This window comes from Marmota monax, unplaced genomic scaffold (genome assembly GCF_021218885.2).
Source record: "Marmota monax isolate L192 unplaced genomic scaffold, Marmota_monax_Labrador192_F-V1.1 WCK01_AAM20220418_F8-fsc00298, whole genome shotgun sequence".
NCBI lineage: Eukaryota > Metazoa > Chordata > Mammalia > Rodentia > Sciuridae > Marmota > Marmota monax.
This window is the reverse complement of record NW_026694888.1, coordinates 159,704-177,403: the sequence shown is the minus strand read 5'-3', so window position 1 is coordinate 177,403 and position 17,700 is coordinate 159,704. Positions and strand designations below refer to the sequence as shown.

Here is a 17,700-nt window from a genome sequence, read left to right as displayed (position 1 = left end):
GAGAGGGAGGTGAGGAGAGGGAGGTGAGGAGAGGGAGGTGAGTGGAGGGAGGTGAGGTGAGGAGAGGACAGGGGAGGGGAGGGGAGGGGAAGTGCAATAGAGGGAAGTGAGGGGAGGGAGGTGGAGGGAGAGGAGGTAGAACAGAGGGGAGGTGAGGGGAGGAGAGGAGATGGAGTGTGTGGAGGGAGGTGGGGCAGAGGTGAGGTGAGGAGGTGAGCTGGCCACAGGGTGTTTTCTCGAGTTCCCGGGGAAGGGAGGGTGGCTGAGCTCCTGGTGTCCCTTGGGGTGCTGATGGCTGAGAGGGGCACAGGTCCCTGCAGTGGGAGGATCATATCCTCAGTTGCAGCCGTCCAGGCAAGGGATCGGCTGGGACTAGGAGTTGGTGCTGAGGCCGGGGACCCTCAGCTGGGGTCCAGAGAGGCCACTGCAGGACCTGTGCACAAGGAAGAGCTCGTGATGCTAAGCTCACTCTGCCAAGAGGACGCCCCTGGGTCATGGACAGTGGGATCCTGTGGATGGCACAGACCTTGCCAGAACCGTGTTTGCAGCCTGCTGAGGGGTGGGGTCTGTTCTCCCCTGGAGGGAGTCTCTGGAGTCGCCCTGGGGATCTGCCCTTTCCCACCTTGCTGGTAGGTGTCAGGGAATCCAGAGGCTCAAGGCCTCCAGACAGTGACCTGCCTGTCCACAGCTACCAAGGGACGCAGCTCTGAGTGCCATCCTGGGGGCGCCTCTACATGGCACCCTCCCCTAGCCAGCACCCAGGGCTCCTGGGATATGCTGCAGAAGGTGGAGTGGGCACCTGGATGTGGGAGGCCTTTGTCAGCAAAAGTCACCCCACATCCTCTCCCTGCTGGGCTGCCCAACTGTCCTGGCCCTTCCCACTGCATCCAGTAGGAGGCCTGCTCTCTTGTCAACTTGCTTTTCCTTGTGCCTTGGCAATGGTGCAGACCGAATCTCAGAAAGAAGTCAGGCACACAAGCACAAACTGCCCCTGTGGTGGAACTCCCCGTGAGCGTGCAGAGAAGCCGTGGGGCTTAGGGTACTGCTCTGTGGAGAGGTGTGAGCAGAGCTTGGGAGGTGGGCAGCCAGGCTGAGGACCTGGCACATGTAGGGAGGGGTGGAGGTTGGGAAGGAGCTCTGGGCCTGGTGATAATGGGAGAAGGTGCCTTTACATAGCTATGCAAACCCTCTGCCTCTCACTAAGTGTCCAGAAAAAGCGCCTGGGGTGGGGAATTTGCAGCACTTCTTCCATGGCTGGGTGACCCCAGGACAGTGATTAGCTCTGCGCAAGCTGGAAAGTGCTGGGGGGTGAGCGGGGGGGGGGGGTGAGTGGGGCCTGCGGCTGGTGCTGTGCAGGCCTCCCTGGGCAGTGGGCTTGCCTGCTGGAACACTGGACACCCCCCGGGAGGCTCCTGGCCTGGCTCTGGTGGGGGGACCCTGGGAATTTCATCCTGTTTTGTTTTTCCTTTCTGCCTCCCCATTCTCTGGAACAAACCCAGTTGCCATGGAGACTGCTGTTGCCAAGGCAGCGGATTGGCCAGCGCCTGGGGTGTGGAGGCTTCCTTGGGGTCCAGTGGCATTGTCAGCTGGCACTGCGGAGCCAGCAGCAGCATGGACAAGGCTGGGGCAGATGTGTGGGCGGACACCTTCACCCAGCTGATGGCCCAGAAGAAGCCCCAGGACCTCTGGGTTCTGCACCCTGAGGAGAGCCTGGTCGCTGGGGACCTGGAGGGTGGCGGTCTCCAGTTCCAGCTGAAAGGGCTTTCAAGGTGCGGCTGAGGGCAGGGAGGCCTCGGGTGGGGTCCTGGGAAGGGGAGAGGCTGAAGGTGCCTCCCCACCAGTTCTGGGTCACGCTTGGTTCCTGAGGACAGGCTGCGGCCAGGCTGCGTGTAGCCTAGGTGTCGTCACCTGGTCTTGTCCCCAGCAGGTGGGTGGGGCCAGGAGTTCTAGGTGCAGTGAGACCTCAGGGCTGGGAGGCCAGGGCCCTGTTGGGGCAACCTGCGGTCTGTTCCGCTCACTCGGGCCCCTGGCTTGTGCTGCCCTGGGGCAGGGGAGCCATCTGTATCCAGGGTGATGCTATCTGGTCACTCTGGGATTACCAGGCAGGGAGGGGGTCATTCTGCCCTTTGACGTGAACGCCACAGCTTCCTGCACCATGTGTCGGGTCCTGGCCTGTCCAGGTGTGGGTGAGTGGTTCCTCTTGAGATGCACCTGGAAGCAGCACACTGCTCTTCCAGCAGGTCAGTCACACTGTTCCAAGTCACTGTGCCTCAGCCACCTTGCATGTCTGCCCTGGGACAACCCCTCCAGCAGTCCCCCCAGTTTCCATCACCATTCAGGGGAGGACAGAGCCTCCTCCTGCCTGATTTCTCCCGTCAGCTGACAGGTCTCTTTTGGGATGTGGACCTGCCAGGGCTCAGCTCCCAGCTCCCCACATCTTCTTGCTGCCGCCTGCCTGTCCACATGGCTGCCTCCAACAGCGCCAGGCTCCACAGGCAGGGCTCAGCCAGCGGCAGGAGTTCCAGGCCTCTCAGGAACAGGCATAGAGTCCCGGTGCCATGCTGGTGACACTGTGTGCTTTCTGGGATTTCAGAATCTGGGGCTGCAGGCAAAGGCCCCCCTGTGGACAGAGGCTCGAGCCTCATGGAGCTCATGCGCAGCAGAGGAGGTGTGGGCCTGCCTTAGCCGCAGGCCTGGCTGGCTGGTGGGGGAGGGCTGAGGTTTGAGGTTTGAGTGGGATGTGAGGCCAAGGGCTGTGGGGCGCCGGGCAGATGAGCAGTCTGGGTCCCGGCAGAGCACCGAGAGGCCCAGCTGTGGGGCCTGGGCAGCCCGCCTGCCCTCCCCTTTCTCACCTGTCCCTCTTCCCCCACAGGCTCCAGTGCAGCCGCTGCCTGTGGACCTGGGGCTCTGCCCACGTGCACACCCTCTTCCACCTGTGCTGGGACGGGGACAGTGGCCAGGGGCTGGTGAGGATGCGTGTGTGGGGCCAGCGGTGCAGGCTGTGCCCCTTGGACACCCTGGCAGAGTGCCAGGTGAGCCCTGCCAGTGTCCACATCTTCCTCAGCAAGCTGGTCTTGTTCATCCTATGGAAATGCTATGGGGACAGCAGCGACCCAGGGCAGTGCCCTGAGATCGGCCTCGGGGACTGCTGTGAGGCTTGTGATCTAGGGCTCTGTTTCCTGCAGCCAGTGCCCGACCCTGCCAAGGGGCCTGTGGTCAAGAGCATCAGTGCCAGGAAGGGCAGGCACGCTGTGAAGGGCTGTGGCTCTGCCACAGAGGCCAGTGGTCAGCAGCTGTTCATCCACAGCGATGGCCCCACACCTGCCACCGTCCCCCTTCTGGTTGTTGACTTCAGTGAGGACCTGTCTCCCGAGAGTGATGGCTTCCTCAGTGGGGGTGAGGGCACTATAACCATCTCTTTCTCCCTTGGAGGTGGCCACTGGAAGGGCTCCCTTCCAACAGCTGGTGGCCACCAGCCACCCATAATTGGCCAGGGCTCCATCTGCCTCTCTGGAAGCTCTGTGGCCGGGTCTGAGCACAAAGGCACCCCTGTGAACCTCAGTGCCCCCATCTTCCACCGCCGAGGGCTGCCGGGCAGTATCCAGAGGGCCTTTGCATTGAGAGGCTTCCTCTTCAAGGGCCAGGGCTTTGTCCTGATCCCCAGTAGCAGGGCCTTCAGCCATGGCCCTGTCACTCCTGGGAGAGACCCACCCCTAGTGTCCTATATCATTGGCCTCATGGCTAATGGGGAGGGCTCCATCACTTTCCCCTTGTCCTTGGCCAGTGTCATCAGAGGCCAGGACATGGTCACTGACTTCACCCAGGGCAAAGGGCAGGAAGGCAGGCAGAGCTCTGTCACTCACGGGGAAAACCACATTGAGGACCCCACTGTCAGCGCAGAGGGCTCTGTCACCTTCCCCTTCATTGTTACTGGTGATACCAGCGATGAAGACCCTCTTATTAACATGGTTGAGGCTGAAGAAGAGCAACAGGGCCAGGACCTGGTCACTGCTGGCCACACCCTACTTCTGGAGAGTGGAGCAGCTGGTTCTGTCCCCATCAGCCAGGGCTCCCTCACCATCCCCTTCTCAGTCTTTGGTATCATAAAGCACAAGGGCCCCAGCTATATGGTCAGCGGTCTCCAAAGCAATGGCTTGGTCACCTACAGCTACTATCAGAAGAGACGGCTGAGGTCCAGGCCTGTCAAGTCCAGGTGTGGCACCCACCAGGAGGAGGACTTCTGCTCCCACAGGTGCCCTCGAAGGCAGCGCACTAAGCCCTCGGAGGACTTCTGGATCTGCATCTCCTTGACCATCTGCATCTTGTGGCTTCTGTGCATGTACAGGCTGAACCTCGGAGGCCTCTAAGCCGGACCGCTCCCTCTGGCGTCTATGTGGCTGCGCTAGCAGGCATGGCTGGCTACCCTCCTCTGAGACCACCCGGCTGCCAGCCAGTGCCCACTGATCTCCCCCATCTGTTCTCTTTTTTGACTCCAGTGCTGGTTTAGGGTGTCTATTGTGAGTGATCTGACCTGTGCTTGTTTGTTCCGGAGTTTATTTGTGTCAAACTCCAATAAAACGAAAGGAAAAAAAACCCCAAAACAAAAAACGGTCACTCTGCTCCCCCAATAGGACTGAGGGGTAAGCAGGTGGATTCCCGTGCCTGGGGAGGGGCTCTCCTCCATCTCTCCCTCCTCCCTTTAGGGACCTCCTGCACTGCACCCCACCTTGCTTCCTTTTTCCGGAGGCCCCGCGAGCTCCTGACTGTGTGCATATTTTGCATTGGGACAGGAACCTGGGAAGAGGTGTGGGGAGTGGCCACGCAGGAGGGTCATGCCCGCACCTTCAGATGACGTCAGCGGGGGCACACCTCCTGAAACCCAGTTCCCTTCCCCGCACTGCGGGCCCTGGTCCCTGGTCCGGTGCGCGGACTTGCAGCAGGCTCGGCTCCCGTCCCCAGCTGTGCAGCCGGGCTGACGACCGACCCGGAGCCTCCCCTCTGAGACCCCCACCCAACCAGCGCACCCTCTGCCCCGTCCTTTCTCCCTGCAGTCCTTCGGGACGACCCCGCAGGGCCGGGTAATGAGGCCCGCACACCCCTCCGCGCAACCTGTCCCCAAAGGGCTATCATCTGGGCAGGGCAGGGACTCCAGCCTGTGATCCCTCCGCATGGCCCAGGATCGGGCCCACCTTGCCTGCGGGGGGCTCCAGGACAGATGAGGGGAGGGCGCTGCCGGCGCACACCGGGGCCACAAGCTCTAGTCCCACCCCGCGGCCGCCAAGTCCCCCGAACCCGACCAGCCCGGACCCGGGACCTGTCGCGGGCCTCTTGGGAGGACCTCCTCCAGTTCTGGGCAGCGGGTAAGTCCCTCACTCCAGACTCGGGCCTCTCCCGGGGACCCCCTGGCTCAGGACCCGGGTGTGTCCCCGCCCCCTGACCCCACCTTGGGCCCCTCCCGCACCGCCCCCACTCCCGGCAGCACCCTCGCCCCAGGCCCCACTGCACCTCGTGCTTTCCTGTGGCGCCCCCGTGTGGCCTCTTTGCCGCATGGCAGCCTGCTCGGCGGTCGCAGGATGGACCTCTGGTCACTGATGTTGTGAAGGTGCTTCTGGGTTTACTCGGTTGATTTCCTTAAAACCAAACAAGCTTGTACGCACCCTCAGTATCACTATTAGTTTTCATTATACTAATAATTAATATTAATTAGATTTCACTAATGAAAACGAGAGCTCCTGAGGCAGGCACACGGATTCTGGCAGAGCTTACTCAGTATTTCAGCTGTTTTGAATACTGCACATACCTACCTCACAATGGGAGTTGAGGCAGAGGGCAGTAACAAGCCACTGCAGGCCTGGGACTCAAGTTCTGTAGGCATCTGAGCCTCCACCCCAGTCCCCACTGGAGCCTTCACAGGAGCTTAAATATGGTGCAGCAATAATCACACTGGGTGACCAAACTGATATAGAGACATCAGCAGCCATAGGCCTAGAACGGAAGACACTCACAATGAGAACAACCTTCTGGGCAAATGAGTTTCCTAGAGACGGGGCTCCCTGCCACCAGGCCCCTGGCACTTGTGAGAGCAGATGCACTTCCACTGGAAGGGTCTGGTGCACTTCCACTGGAAGGGTCTGGTGCACTTCCCATCACGCTGTGGCGGACAGAGGGAATGTGGTTTTATGCACCTGTGTGAGGGTTGACTCACCTGCAGAGGTCTGTAACTTCTCACTGCAGGGCTGGTGTAGGGCCAGGTTTGTCATACAGGTGGACGGGCAGGTCTTGGACTGGGGTGAGGCCATGGAAGTCCCTAGAAGGATCATAGTGGGTTGAGCTTTGGTCTTGAGTGGCCTCAGGTAGCTGGTGGCCCTGACAGAAAAGAGGACAAACCCACCCTGGACTCTCATGAGAGGTCCTGGCTGGAGGGGAGGCTGGGGATTCCGTCTCTTCTTTGTTCTACTTTTATTGTACTGAGGATTGAACAGGGGCACTTAACCACTATGCTACAGCCCCAGCTGTTTTAAACTTTGTTTTTCAGTACTGAGGATTGAACCCAGGGCATTGCAAATGCTAGTCAAGCACTCTACACTCCCAGTAATTTTTTTTTGAGAGAGAGAAGAGAGAGAGAGAGAGAGAGAGAGAGAGAGAGAGAGAGAGGGAGGAAAGAGAGAAGAGAGGAGAGAGAGAGTTCTTTTTTAATATTTATTTTTCAGGTTTCGGTGGACACAACATCTTTATTTTATTTTTTTTAATGTGGTGCTGAGGATCGAACCCAGCGTCCCGCGCATACCAGGCGAGCGTGTTACCGCTTGAGCCACATCCCCAGCCCAAGTTTCTTTTTTTATATTGAGACAGGGCCTTGCTAAGTTGCTGAACTTGCAATCCTCCTGCCTCAGCCTTCCACATCACTGGGCTTACAGGCCTCCCGTGCCCAGCCTCCCTTCCCTTTTGGGGGCCTGGAGTCTTGCATCCCTGTGCAGAGGAGGCAGGGAGGGGCTGGACCCTGGGGCACTTCCTACATTGGACTCTGTCTTTGGGATGCCTCCTGTTGAGGCAGCTGTGCCTGTCTGCTGGGATCTGTGCTAAAATGGGGGTGTGCTGCGGTTTCTCCAGCACACAGAGCCCAGCCACTTGGCTACATCCTTACCTTTCCCTTGTTGCCCGAGCGGGGCCTCCTAGGGCACCCGATGATGGACATCTGCAGGTGATGGTCTGAGCCCCTGTGGCTACTCCTGTGGGCAGCCTGAGCACTCAGGACCCTGGACACAGGTCACAAGTGCCCTCACATGGGACCAAAACTCTCAGAAATGTTCTGTCAGTGGGATCAGCACAGCACCTGCCCATGGGGGAGGCCTGCCCAGCCTCCACAGCTACAGCTGGCCTGGGGCTCTCCCGGTCACTGGAGCGAGAAACTGGGGGAGTGCAGGGAGCCTCCATGGATCAAGAAGAAAATGACTTAAACCCAGTTCCAGAACTAGATAGCTGATGGAAACCTCCATTCCTCATCCCAGGACTGAAGCTGGCCCCCGCCTGGGCACTTGGCGAGGAAGCTGGATGACCCTCTGCAGCACAGCCAGGCTCAGATGCCCTTTGTGGAAGTGTTCCATACAAAATGTGTTCGCTGCTTTTCTCTTAGTTGAAAATCCAGAGGACAGCTTACTCACTGCTGTTGCAGAATTTGTCTGCATGCTAGCCCAGTCCCCATCTGCAAGAGTGGCCTGAAATTGCCTTCTGAAAAGTTCCATGGGGGCCCTCCTGAGAAGGGTGGGGAGGGAGTCTGAGACAAGGCAGATGGCCATGGATATGTCCTTCTGGTGGGGTCTGGAGTGGCCTGCTCTGCTGCCACCTTGCATGAAGGTAAGGAAGGGAGTCTGCGACAGGTAGGAGCAACTGGAATAAGGGGTGATTTTTCACAGCTGCCTCCAGCTCTGCATTTCTGCTATGCAGCAGCATGGGGAGCATCTGCTGGCTACTGTCCCTCCCAGCATATGTCCAGCGGCAGCAGCAGCAACATTGACTGCAGGCCTCTTGGCCAGGCAGGGCTGTGAGTGGCTGTTCTGCAGGGGAGGTGAAGGATGGAGTCCTCTGGTTCTCCAGTGGATGGTACACGGGAAGGGAAGGGAGTAAGGGAGGGGAGTGCGTCAGTCTGAACTGAGGTTGCAGGACAGACCCACAGGGTGCCAGGTAGCTCAATGACTTGTATCCCATAGGCCCAGGGTTGTGGGTGCCAGGAATTCTGATCCCTGGTTACAGGGGTCGGGGAAGAGATCCAGACCTGTCCCAAGCAGGCTGTCTCTCTCCACTGCACACCTGCAGCAGGTGGGCGCAGGTGCCTTCTTCTGCTCTCCCAACACTCAGGTCTGGCCTTGGGCAGATGCACAATCTAGGAGGGCTGCTTCTACCTCCAGAGGCAGCATCTAGGGAGCCCCACGTGGAGGGTGCCTGCCACCTCTGGGTTCACCTGAGGCCCAGGGACAGCTAGGCACTCACCCTTTGGTCCACCCTCCCAATGTCCTGCTTGTCCCTCCATCCCTCTGTCCTCCACAGCTGGGAACCACTCACTGGGTAACACTGGAGGCAAAGGTGGCCCAGCCCAGAAAGCCTTTTCTATTTTTCTTTAAGCTGCATCTGAAGCGGTTACTCTGTGAGGGCTAACACTGGGTGACAAACAGCCCTCACCCTCGGGGCCTCCACACTGTGCTGGGGATCTAGCAGGGTGTGTGGGGAGGTCTGGTGATGTTTTCCTCTGCATGTCCTTGACAGCTAGGGAGTCAAAGACCCTTTCAGGGCCCACTGGCCACTGTTCAGCCTCCTCCCCTCAGACCTTGTTAGCTGCATCTCACACATTTTGGCTGACATTTTGATTACTGTTTGGCATGTTTTCTGATTTCCTTGTGATTTCTTCTTTGACCCATGATGCCTATCTAGCATCATCTTGTTGATCTGGAGATTCTGTGAATGACCTGTCGTTAATTCCACTTTGCCCAGGGAATGAGTGCAGCATCTCGCTCCCGAAATGGAGATGTGCTCTTCTGGCCTGACACAGGCTGTGTCCTGCCTGATGCATGTTCCTCATGCACTTAAGATCTGCATTCTCTGAAGCTGGAGGAAGTGCTTTCCAGATCTTCTGACTTGCTGAGTCTCATGTGCTTGTCTAGCCAGTAACCGAGAGGTGGTGACCACCGACTGTGACTGAGTCTAGTTTTCATTTCTGTTCAGTTCTATTTTTACTTCATACATTTTGCAGCTGTTATGAGATTCTTCAGTACTGAGAGTTCTGTGTTTTCCTGACAAGCTGGCCCTTTGCCACGGTGGAAGGGCCTCTCTGTCTCTGGGAATGTGCCCTGGCTGGATGTCAGTGCTCCTCCGCTGGTGCCTGTGCGGCCTCCCTGGCTTACACAGCCCTGGTGCGCGGCCTTCTGAGTGAGATCCTGGAGATGCAGGCAGCTGGCTTTTCCTGCCTTTTGTTTGAGATGTGTCTACTTCCATTTCACGTAGTTATGGACACAGTTCACTTTGAACCCTGATTTGTCTTTATTTGTCTTGGTTCTTTGTTCCTGTGTTCCTCCATCCCTGCCTTTTCTGGGTCAGCTGACTGTTTTTTAGACTGTTGAGCATTGCTGATCTTGAAATCTGAATTCCGAAGCCTTCTAGTGCTGATGTGACACCAAGTGGAAGAGGCCACCACGCGGATCTGTTTCCTGCACAAGACGACTACCAATGTGGAGCAAGGTCACCTGAGCCCATAAAGTATATGAAACACAAAGCCATCTTGTTTTGACTTGGATCCCAACCACAAGACCTCTCATCATGTGTGTGAAGATTCCAAAATCTGAAAAAGCTTTCAGTCCACACTATTTCTGGTCCTAATCACCGTGTACCTCATTTACTCCTCTATTGGCCTTTTACTTAAACTTCTTGGTGTTACCCTTCTGGGAAGTTTTTCTAGGGCTACACATGCATCTGGATCCACGACTTTGTAGAAGATGTGGGGACTTTCCACAGGACACTTGCACTGCCCCCTTTGCTGTTGCCCTCTGACTCCCCAGAGCCTGTGAACTCCACTTTTACTTAAACACTCCCCTTGCCTTTTACAGAAGCCAGGGGTTGCCTTGGGTCCTTAAGCTGGGACGTCGCCAGTGTACATGTTTTCTTGGTGACAAGGCCAGGGAAGCCAGCAGAAGAGGCAGGCTGGGGGTGGCCCCTCCCCTGCAGCGGGAGCCAGGGCGCCTCGCCCTGCTTCCCTAGGCTTCCTTGGCTCCTTCACCATATTTCTCTTCTTTGGGTTGGAAACTTCCTGTCCATCTGCCGTGTTCGCTAGCCATTTCCTCTCGCTCCTAGGCATTGTGCCCTTAGGTTCCAGAAGTCCACGGGGTTCCTCCAGTTTCCATTTTGGGTCCTATGCGCTGGGAGGTCCCTCGGAACCCAGGACCTGAATGGCCGGCTTCCGTGGGCGTGGCCCTTGTGTGGGCGTGGCCAGACGCTTGGAACTGGAGGCTGCTAGGCAAGTCCTTGTAGCTCTACAAGGCTGCCAGGTTTTGTTTGGGACTAAAACACCCAGGGCTCACTTCAGGGGAGCTGGGCTGCGTAAAATAACCACACAAGAGACACAAATACCTTTTTCTTTGGGGTTGCTGTGATGGCTCCTCTGACCTTAAGGGTCTGCAGAGAGAGAGAGAGAGAGAGAGAGCACCCACACATGCTGACCCCTTTTATTGAGGAGATGCTATTCAAATTAGGCAAGGGGTCAGGTTTCAGGGGGCTGAGTCTATCTTCATGATGTCCACTGTCAGCAGGTTGACTGACATTTAGGTAGGCCACACTCAAGGGCACAGTAAGATAAAGGGACACACAAAAGGCACTTCCATGGAACATTCTATCCCAAACACGGGCAAGGGGTAATATTACAAAGGAACAGGTGAGCATAGCTCCACCCATGGGGCGGTAAGAAGGCACACCCATGTACAAGACACTGGTCCCTCAAACCCAAGAAGGACGGGGCATCTAGAGGTGTGCTGCTGCCTGAGGCCTCAATCACCCAGCCGGGGAGTGACTCAGTCCCATGCAAGGTGGGTCCCCACACAAGGCCTTACCTGGACCTGCAGGGCACATGGGGGTTGCTTCCTCGGGCGTGGCTTTCAGGGCAGTCTCTGCTGCTGCTTTGCAGGCTCGCTACTGTCCTAAGAACCAGCATCTTGGCAGACGCTTGTGATGCTCTCCCGCCCCTTGGGGTGCCGTATGCAGGAGCAGCAGAAAGCTGGGATGTGGCTCACAGGCCCCGTCATCACCAGTGGCCAAGAACCACTGCCCCTGCATCTGAGCTCCTCTCCCCCACTGCCCCCATTTGGCAGCCAGCCGAGTGGACGTGCTTGCTCCCAGGCTGTGATGGTAAAAGCCGGCAGCTTGCTAGTGCCCTGACAGCAGAAAAATGGCCATGAGTATACACGTGGAAATGCTGTAGACCAAGCACACGTGGCTTCTGCGCAGAGGCACAGAGTAATCCAGCTTCCGCCATCGGGGTGGGCATGCGGCTCAGGCCCCCACATTACTGCTGATTCAAGAGCCGCTGGGAGAGGAATGCACACTGCTTCTCTGTGTTCTTCCCACAGTGCATTCAGCATATCCCTTTGTGTGGCTTTCCCAGCCAGCTCTGCTCCTGGGCAATGATTCTGAGCATGTCCTTCATAGCTGCATCCTAAGCAGTACAGACCTAATGATCAAGCAGATGAGGGTTGGTGATTTAGCATGTTCCAACTGCAGGCGCAAGCTGTTGGGGTGTGTGGAGGAAGGGCTGGTCTTCGATGAATAGACCTTCAGAGAGGCTGGGCAGAGTACCCTCTATATGGTCAAGAGCAATCTCCATGCCAGGACTTCTCCAGCATTCCCTGGGGGTCTTGGCTTTGGGTCGCCTATGTCCTGCTGTACATATGACGTGCTTGACCTCTTGTCCCATAGATCTGGCTGCTCCAAGAAGGGTGTAGTATCCTCCCCTCCCAGGGGTGTCCTCATGTAAAGCTCATGACAGGTCCCGAATTGGAGGCCAAGCCCTGTTGACTCAGAGTTGGCCTGAGGAAGGAGGAGGACGGAGCTCTGTTGTCTGCTCTTCACAGGGCAGTGCCACAGAATCCCCTGCCACCAGTCTGGCTTGAGAAACTCCAAAGTCCTCCCTAAATATTCACCCCTCAGCCCCCTGTGCAGTGCGTCTAGTGTTCTCAGTGCTGTGGGACCTCAAGATCTCCACCTAACTTGGTTCCAGTTCTTGTTTTTCATATGGACCCTGTAGGCCTGGTCACCTCCCTCATGTTCCTTTGCCAGCCAGGGGGTTGGTGTGGCTCCATTCTCTGCTATGGAGGCTGGAGTGCAAGCTGGGGAAGAAGAGAGGCGTGGGGATATGGCTGCATCCCCTACCCCACCACAGGTGCCCCTGCTTCTTCAGTGCCCCCACTAACCCGCTGTGCCCTCCTGTGCAAGTTCAGCCTCAGCACCCCCTCCTCAGAGCACCTTGCCCTCCCTCTGCTTCCTGACTCTTCCAGCTCTCTTCCTGAAATCTCGAGCGCATCCCGGGGCCGCACACCTGGGTGACTCTCAATAATGGCTATTCTTACTTCCCTGGAGACCAGAAGCCTACTCTCGGGGTGCTGGTAGGGCTAGCTCCTTCCAGGTCCAAGGAGAACCTGCCCAGGCTCTGCTCCCTAAGGAGGTGCCACTAGTGGGGACACCAGTGATTGGCAGGTAGACTTGCCTCTTGAAGTCTGCCCTGCCTACGGCCCTTATCATCACCTGTCATTGCATCTAGGGTCCAACCCAATCCAGAACACTGTCTTCTTGAGAACTGTCATTACATCACAAAGGCCCTCACTCCAAATAAGGCCATGTTCATGGGCTCCCCATGGACACAGCCTCTCTTCTGGGGACCACCATTTAACCTTCTGGGTGCTCATGATAGATGGCCTAGCTTTAGAGAGCTATGGGGGACCCCTGGCTCTGCTCCCCAGGGGAGGGGCTTCTGCTCTGGGCTGTGTGGCTGCTGGGCTGGAGGCTGGCCCTGCTGTGCCCTTCCAGGTCCTGTTGGCTCAGGCAGGCCACTTCCTCACTGCCCCTCACTGGCCTTGTCTCACATCCGTGTCCTTCATTCTGGGCAAATGGCAGCATGTTCTGGGTGGCCTGGTGTGTGGGCCATCCTGTCTGGGCCTGCTCCCCTGGGTGTGGGCCCTCTGTTTCCAGAGGTCTCTCTGGGGGTGAGTGGGAGCAGGGAAGTGGACCCCTGGTGCACATGTGTCTTGCAGCACCTCAGGCTGTCTGCCAGATACCACTTTTGGACTGTGCTGTGGTATTTTCTAGAACTGGGAGTGCTCTGAGCCCTGGCACATGTTGGGCAAGGGACTATGGTGCCCCTTTCTTCTCAAAAAGGTGGATGCTGAGGTCCAGAGTGGAGGATGTGGCCAGCCCCAGGGCAGTTGCCCTTGAGAGTCTGTCCTCTCATCCCCACCTGGTCCAGTGCAGGATTCTAGGTTATATTTAAATACCAACGGTATTGAATTTGGCAAAGTTTAGTGGAAGTTACGGAAATCCTCTGAAAGATTTATCAGAAGGAAATCAGGAGCAGGCTACCGTGGTCCTGTGGTTCAAAACTAAACAGGAGGCATGAAAAGTGATGTCTAGTTTAGAAAAGCATGAGCAGGACTGGGTGGGGGGTAGTGGGGGCCCCTGTAGTCCTGCGTAACCACCAGTGTCCTCTGCTGTGTGTGGCAGCTTGGAGCCAGTGCCCTGAGGGAGAACTGGGGCAAGAACATAGTGACCAATGAGCGAGGGGCAAGAATGCCACAAAACAGAGGGGAGAGCCCTGTCTCCTCCAAGCTCTGTCCCAGTCCCCATAGGAGTTCCCACCCAGCAGTGCCCGGGGGACCCCACTCGTCTCCTCCCTCCTTCTTGCCTCTGCTGGTCCTGAAAGCTTCAGCTACTATGAGCAGCTTCCTCAGACAGAGACGTCCTCTCTGGTCTTTCTGTCCTCACCAGTGTTACTGCTGTTTACCGGTGACGAGTTCTTGCTTCCCCAATGCTGAAGATAACACCAGAGAAGCAAGCCGAGGCAAGGTCAGAGTGGAAAGTAAAGCTTTATTAAAGGGCAGCAGAAAATTTTTCTCCCCGGAGGAAGAAGGGGACCAAGAGGTGGAATCCGTGGAAGGGGGAGGTCTTCCCTTTTTTTATAGCTAAGGTCTTCTTTCAGCTTCCTGCATTCCTGTCACACTCCTGTCCTTTGTTCTGTCATCTTGCAGTGATGGAATGTAGGTGGGAAGGAGTAATCTGGGCAGGGAGGGCTTTTGGGTTGCATCTCCCTGTTTGCTGGGAGCTGCTTCATTAACATTTCCTTGGGATAGGCTCTGGGCCTTGGGGACTTTTTCAACTCCCCCTTTCCTGGACTCCATTCTCAACATGGCCTTCATTCCTGATTTTACTCCATATTAGACCCGATTTACCTAACTACACTAGCTCCCTATCTGTAAGTCTGGCTTCACCATCTCCGAGACCAGGACTGCCTTTCTCTGTGCCTTGCTGCCCTCCTGTTATCACTGGATAAGGTCCACAAAAGTTCAGAGGGAGAAGGAGACCTTGACTTGACCCTGATAGTCCTGGCTTTCACCACAGAAGGAAACATCAGGACCTGTCAGAGAGGCACAAACAGCAGGACCAAGCAGGACATGTGCAGAGGGAGACCTGCAGGCCCCCCAGAGGGAGGTGTGCTTTTGGGGCCCAGGTCATGAGAAGTGCTGGGGAGACATTGGCTGGGGAGTTTCACTCTGCTAATCACAGGAGTCATGTGGGGTCATGGTGGTCTGGCTCTTTCAGGGTCTCTAGGTCAGGGTCACCCAGTCCTCGTAATCCTTGTTGTCCAACACTGCCTGTGTTTGGAGCACAGCCCATCCCAGTCTCTAAGGACACCTGCCTCTGCTCTGTCATCTAACGGAGACTCCAGGTGAGCTGCATTGCTCAGGGTTGGCCACCGAGCTTGTTTGCTCCTGGCCTCTGGGTGTTATGCTCGAATTTGGGACCCCCAAAAGACCACCAGAGACCAAGATCGATGTAAGCAGCAAAGAGGTGTTTATTGCAAGCTAGCTCGGTCCTCCATTCGCACACAGCAACTGGTGACTCTGAGAGGCCCCGAGCCCAGGGTTTGCAGCAGTTTTATACATTCTTTGGGGGAAGGCAGGGACCCCCACATACATCATAGCATCTCTTAGCAAATCATCACACACCACAGGAAAATCAAATAACAACTCTAAAACATGATTAGTGTATCAAGTGGCGGGAAAGAATCTGGAAAGGATTATTGGTTAGTTCAAGGGGTTGACGCACTTAAAAATGATTGGTTTAAACCATGAGGGTGTCACAAGGGGGGTAGTGCCAAGCTGCAGGGCTTCTAGTTTAGATATTGGTCACCACACCTAGGTGGGGCCATCTGGAATTTCAGATATTTCGATATCTTGCTTGTCTTAGGTGATCACCATCTGCGGCTTTCCCGAGAACTCTTTCCACAGAGCTTTTCTGTGGTATTTTCCTGACTTTAGGACTGCAGTAAGTCAGGGGTTAAGTTTCAGAGCAAAATGAGGACCCAAGTAGAATGAGGATGCTTAGGTCTTTCACGGGCTCTCAGGAGCTCAGCCCTGGAGGGGATGAGCTGGGAACAGACGTAGTGTTCGAGGGGCTTGTGGGTCCGAAGCCATGGTTCCCTTCCCTTCCTGGGTCTCCTGCTTGCCTGTCACACAGGTGGTAGGAGGAGGAATGGAAATGTCACCCAGCTCATATCTGGAGCCTTCAGAACACCCTTCTCACCTGTGGTGAATCACACAGGCCAGGAGGAAGGAGACTCTGGGCTTGGCCCTGCCCCACACTTGGCCTAGGGTTTCTCTCTCTTCACTCCCTCCCTGAGGTGTCCCGTCCACCCCCTGCCTCTGGTCTCCTTCACTGATCTCTCTTCTTCATGAGCAGCCAGGGCACCTGCTGGGCTTCCCAAGGACTTTCAGCAGGAGGATGCGAGGAACCATCTAGTGCTCCTGGGATTTGGACTTCTGCCATCAAGGCAAAGGTGTTTGTGCAATCAGAGAGGAACATGACCATGAGGGACAGTCAGGGTGTGGCTGTTCTGGAAGATTCCCACAGCCTAATAACAAGGACTGCTGCAAGAGTCTGTCTTCACCAGGAGAAGTCCAGCCTGACTCCGGAGTTGGTGCCAGCAGCAGTGGTGCTCGGAGTACTTCAGGTGGCAGCTGGCTCTGCAGGGTCTATGACTTCCACTGTGAGCTGACTTTGGGGCTATCATCTGCCTCATTTCCTCATGTGCCTGTCAAGATGGCTGCGGAGACCTGGGATCCTGATCTTGGACTTCCCCACGGTCCTCCCCATTGGTTTCACCAGGTTTCTCTCCTCTCACCTGGCTTGTCAAGTACCTGAGTCTGGAGCCGGATTCCACACCCACCTTTCTGGACATCCATGCTTGTCCATCTGGGACATCATGGTCAGTTCTACAAACACCCACTGGAGACAGCATGGCCTGCCCGGATCTCACGTGGAACAGAGGGTACTTGGTTATTGGTGCTGACATTTTTCTCCAGGTAATTCTTTGGGGAGTTCATTTGGGGAGTTGTGTCTCATTTTTTTTTCTTTGTCAACATGACCAGAAGCCTTTAAGACTGCAGGGACAGTGGGAGACCCCAGGAGCAGCCCAGCAGCATCCCCAGCCCCAGTTTCTATCCCCAAGGACTGGACCCAGTGTGGGGCTGAATGACCCATGCCTTCCATCCTGAAGCAAGAGGCTCTGAGGATCACTACATTTTGTGATGCTTGATTGTTGTCCCAGCCCAGGAAGTAGAAGGCGTGTCCAGGAGCTATGCTCACCTATTTCTTTGTAATCCTACCCCTTTGCCCTGTTTGGGATAGAAAGTTCCATGGAAATACCCTTTGTGCGTCCCCTTCTCTTGCTCTGCCCTTGGGTGTGGCCTCCCTAGATGTCAGTCAACCTGCTGACAGCAGACATCATGAAGCTAGACTCAGTCCCCCGAAACCTGACCCCTTGCCTCATTTGAATGGCTTTGCCTCAGTAAAAGGGTTCGGCAAGTGCCCTCTCTTTTTCCATGGACCTCTAAGGTCAGAGGAGCTGTCACAGGACCCAAAGAACAAGGCATTTCTCTGTTTCTGTGTGATTATTTTGTGCAGCCCAGTTCACCTGGAGTGACCCTGAGTGTTTAAGTTGTGAGGAACATGACAACCCAGGGCACGCAGGGAACCCTTGAGTAGAGATGTATGTTCTGGTGCTTTGGGACCAACATCAGGAGTGTTGCTGAGTGCTGCAGTTATGCTCCTCTGCAGGGGAGTAGGCCTAAGTCTGTCTGGCATGGCTCAGGATTGCTCTTCCCAGCCTCCTGCCCACCACACAGGGACACAGCCCATAGCCAGACACTCACAGATATGTCCCTGAGCACAGTGCAAAGTCTCCTGACTCTCATGGCCTTTGTGACCTTGGAAAATGAGTACCTCTCCAAACCTCAACTTTTCCAACTATAAAAATAAGCATCTCTAAATTTTCTGAGATGTTTTGTGTACTCAATGAAATTTTTGCAGGAGTTTGGAAAAAGCACGAATCTCTGTATAGTGTAACTGTTGTGGTGAGGCTGAGCTTTATGTACATATTTTGATCAAGGTGAAGTA

At 56.0% G+C, this 17,700-nt stretch overlaps 1 protein-coding gene across 8 annotated transcripts in view; it reads left to right on the top strand.

Annotated features, from left to right (window-relative positions):
- The first annotated feature begins 1,564 nt into the window (after positions 1-1,564).
- The window catches only part of Rtp5 (receptor transporter protein 5 (putative)), a 60,588-nt gene continuing 44,452 nt past the window's right edge, over positions 1,565-17,700 (top strand). For 6 of the 8 annotated variants that reach the window (XM_058573428.1, XM_058573425.1, XM_058573427.1 and 3 more), the window contains exons 1-3: positions 1,565-1,769; positions 2,873-5,360; positions 7,509-16,607. In XM_058573428.1, coding sequence (XP_058429411.1) covers positions 1,612-1,769; positions 2,873-4,367 — 1,653 coding nt within the window. In that variant the 5' untranslated portion in view covers positions 1,565-1,611 and the 3' untranslated portion in view covers positions 4,368-5,360; positions 7,509-16,607. The remainder of the gene's footprint in view (positions 1,770-2,872; positions 5,361-7,508; positions 16,608-17,700) is intronic. The other 2 variants (XM_058573422.1, XM_058573423.1) reach the window with 2 other exon arrangements.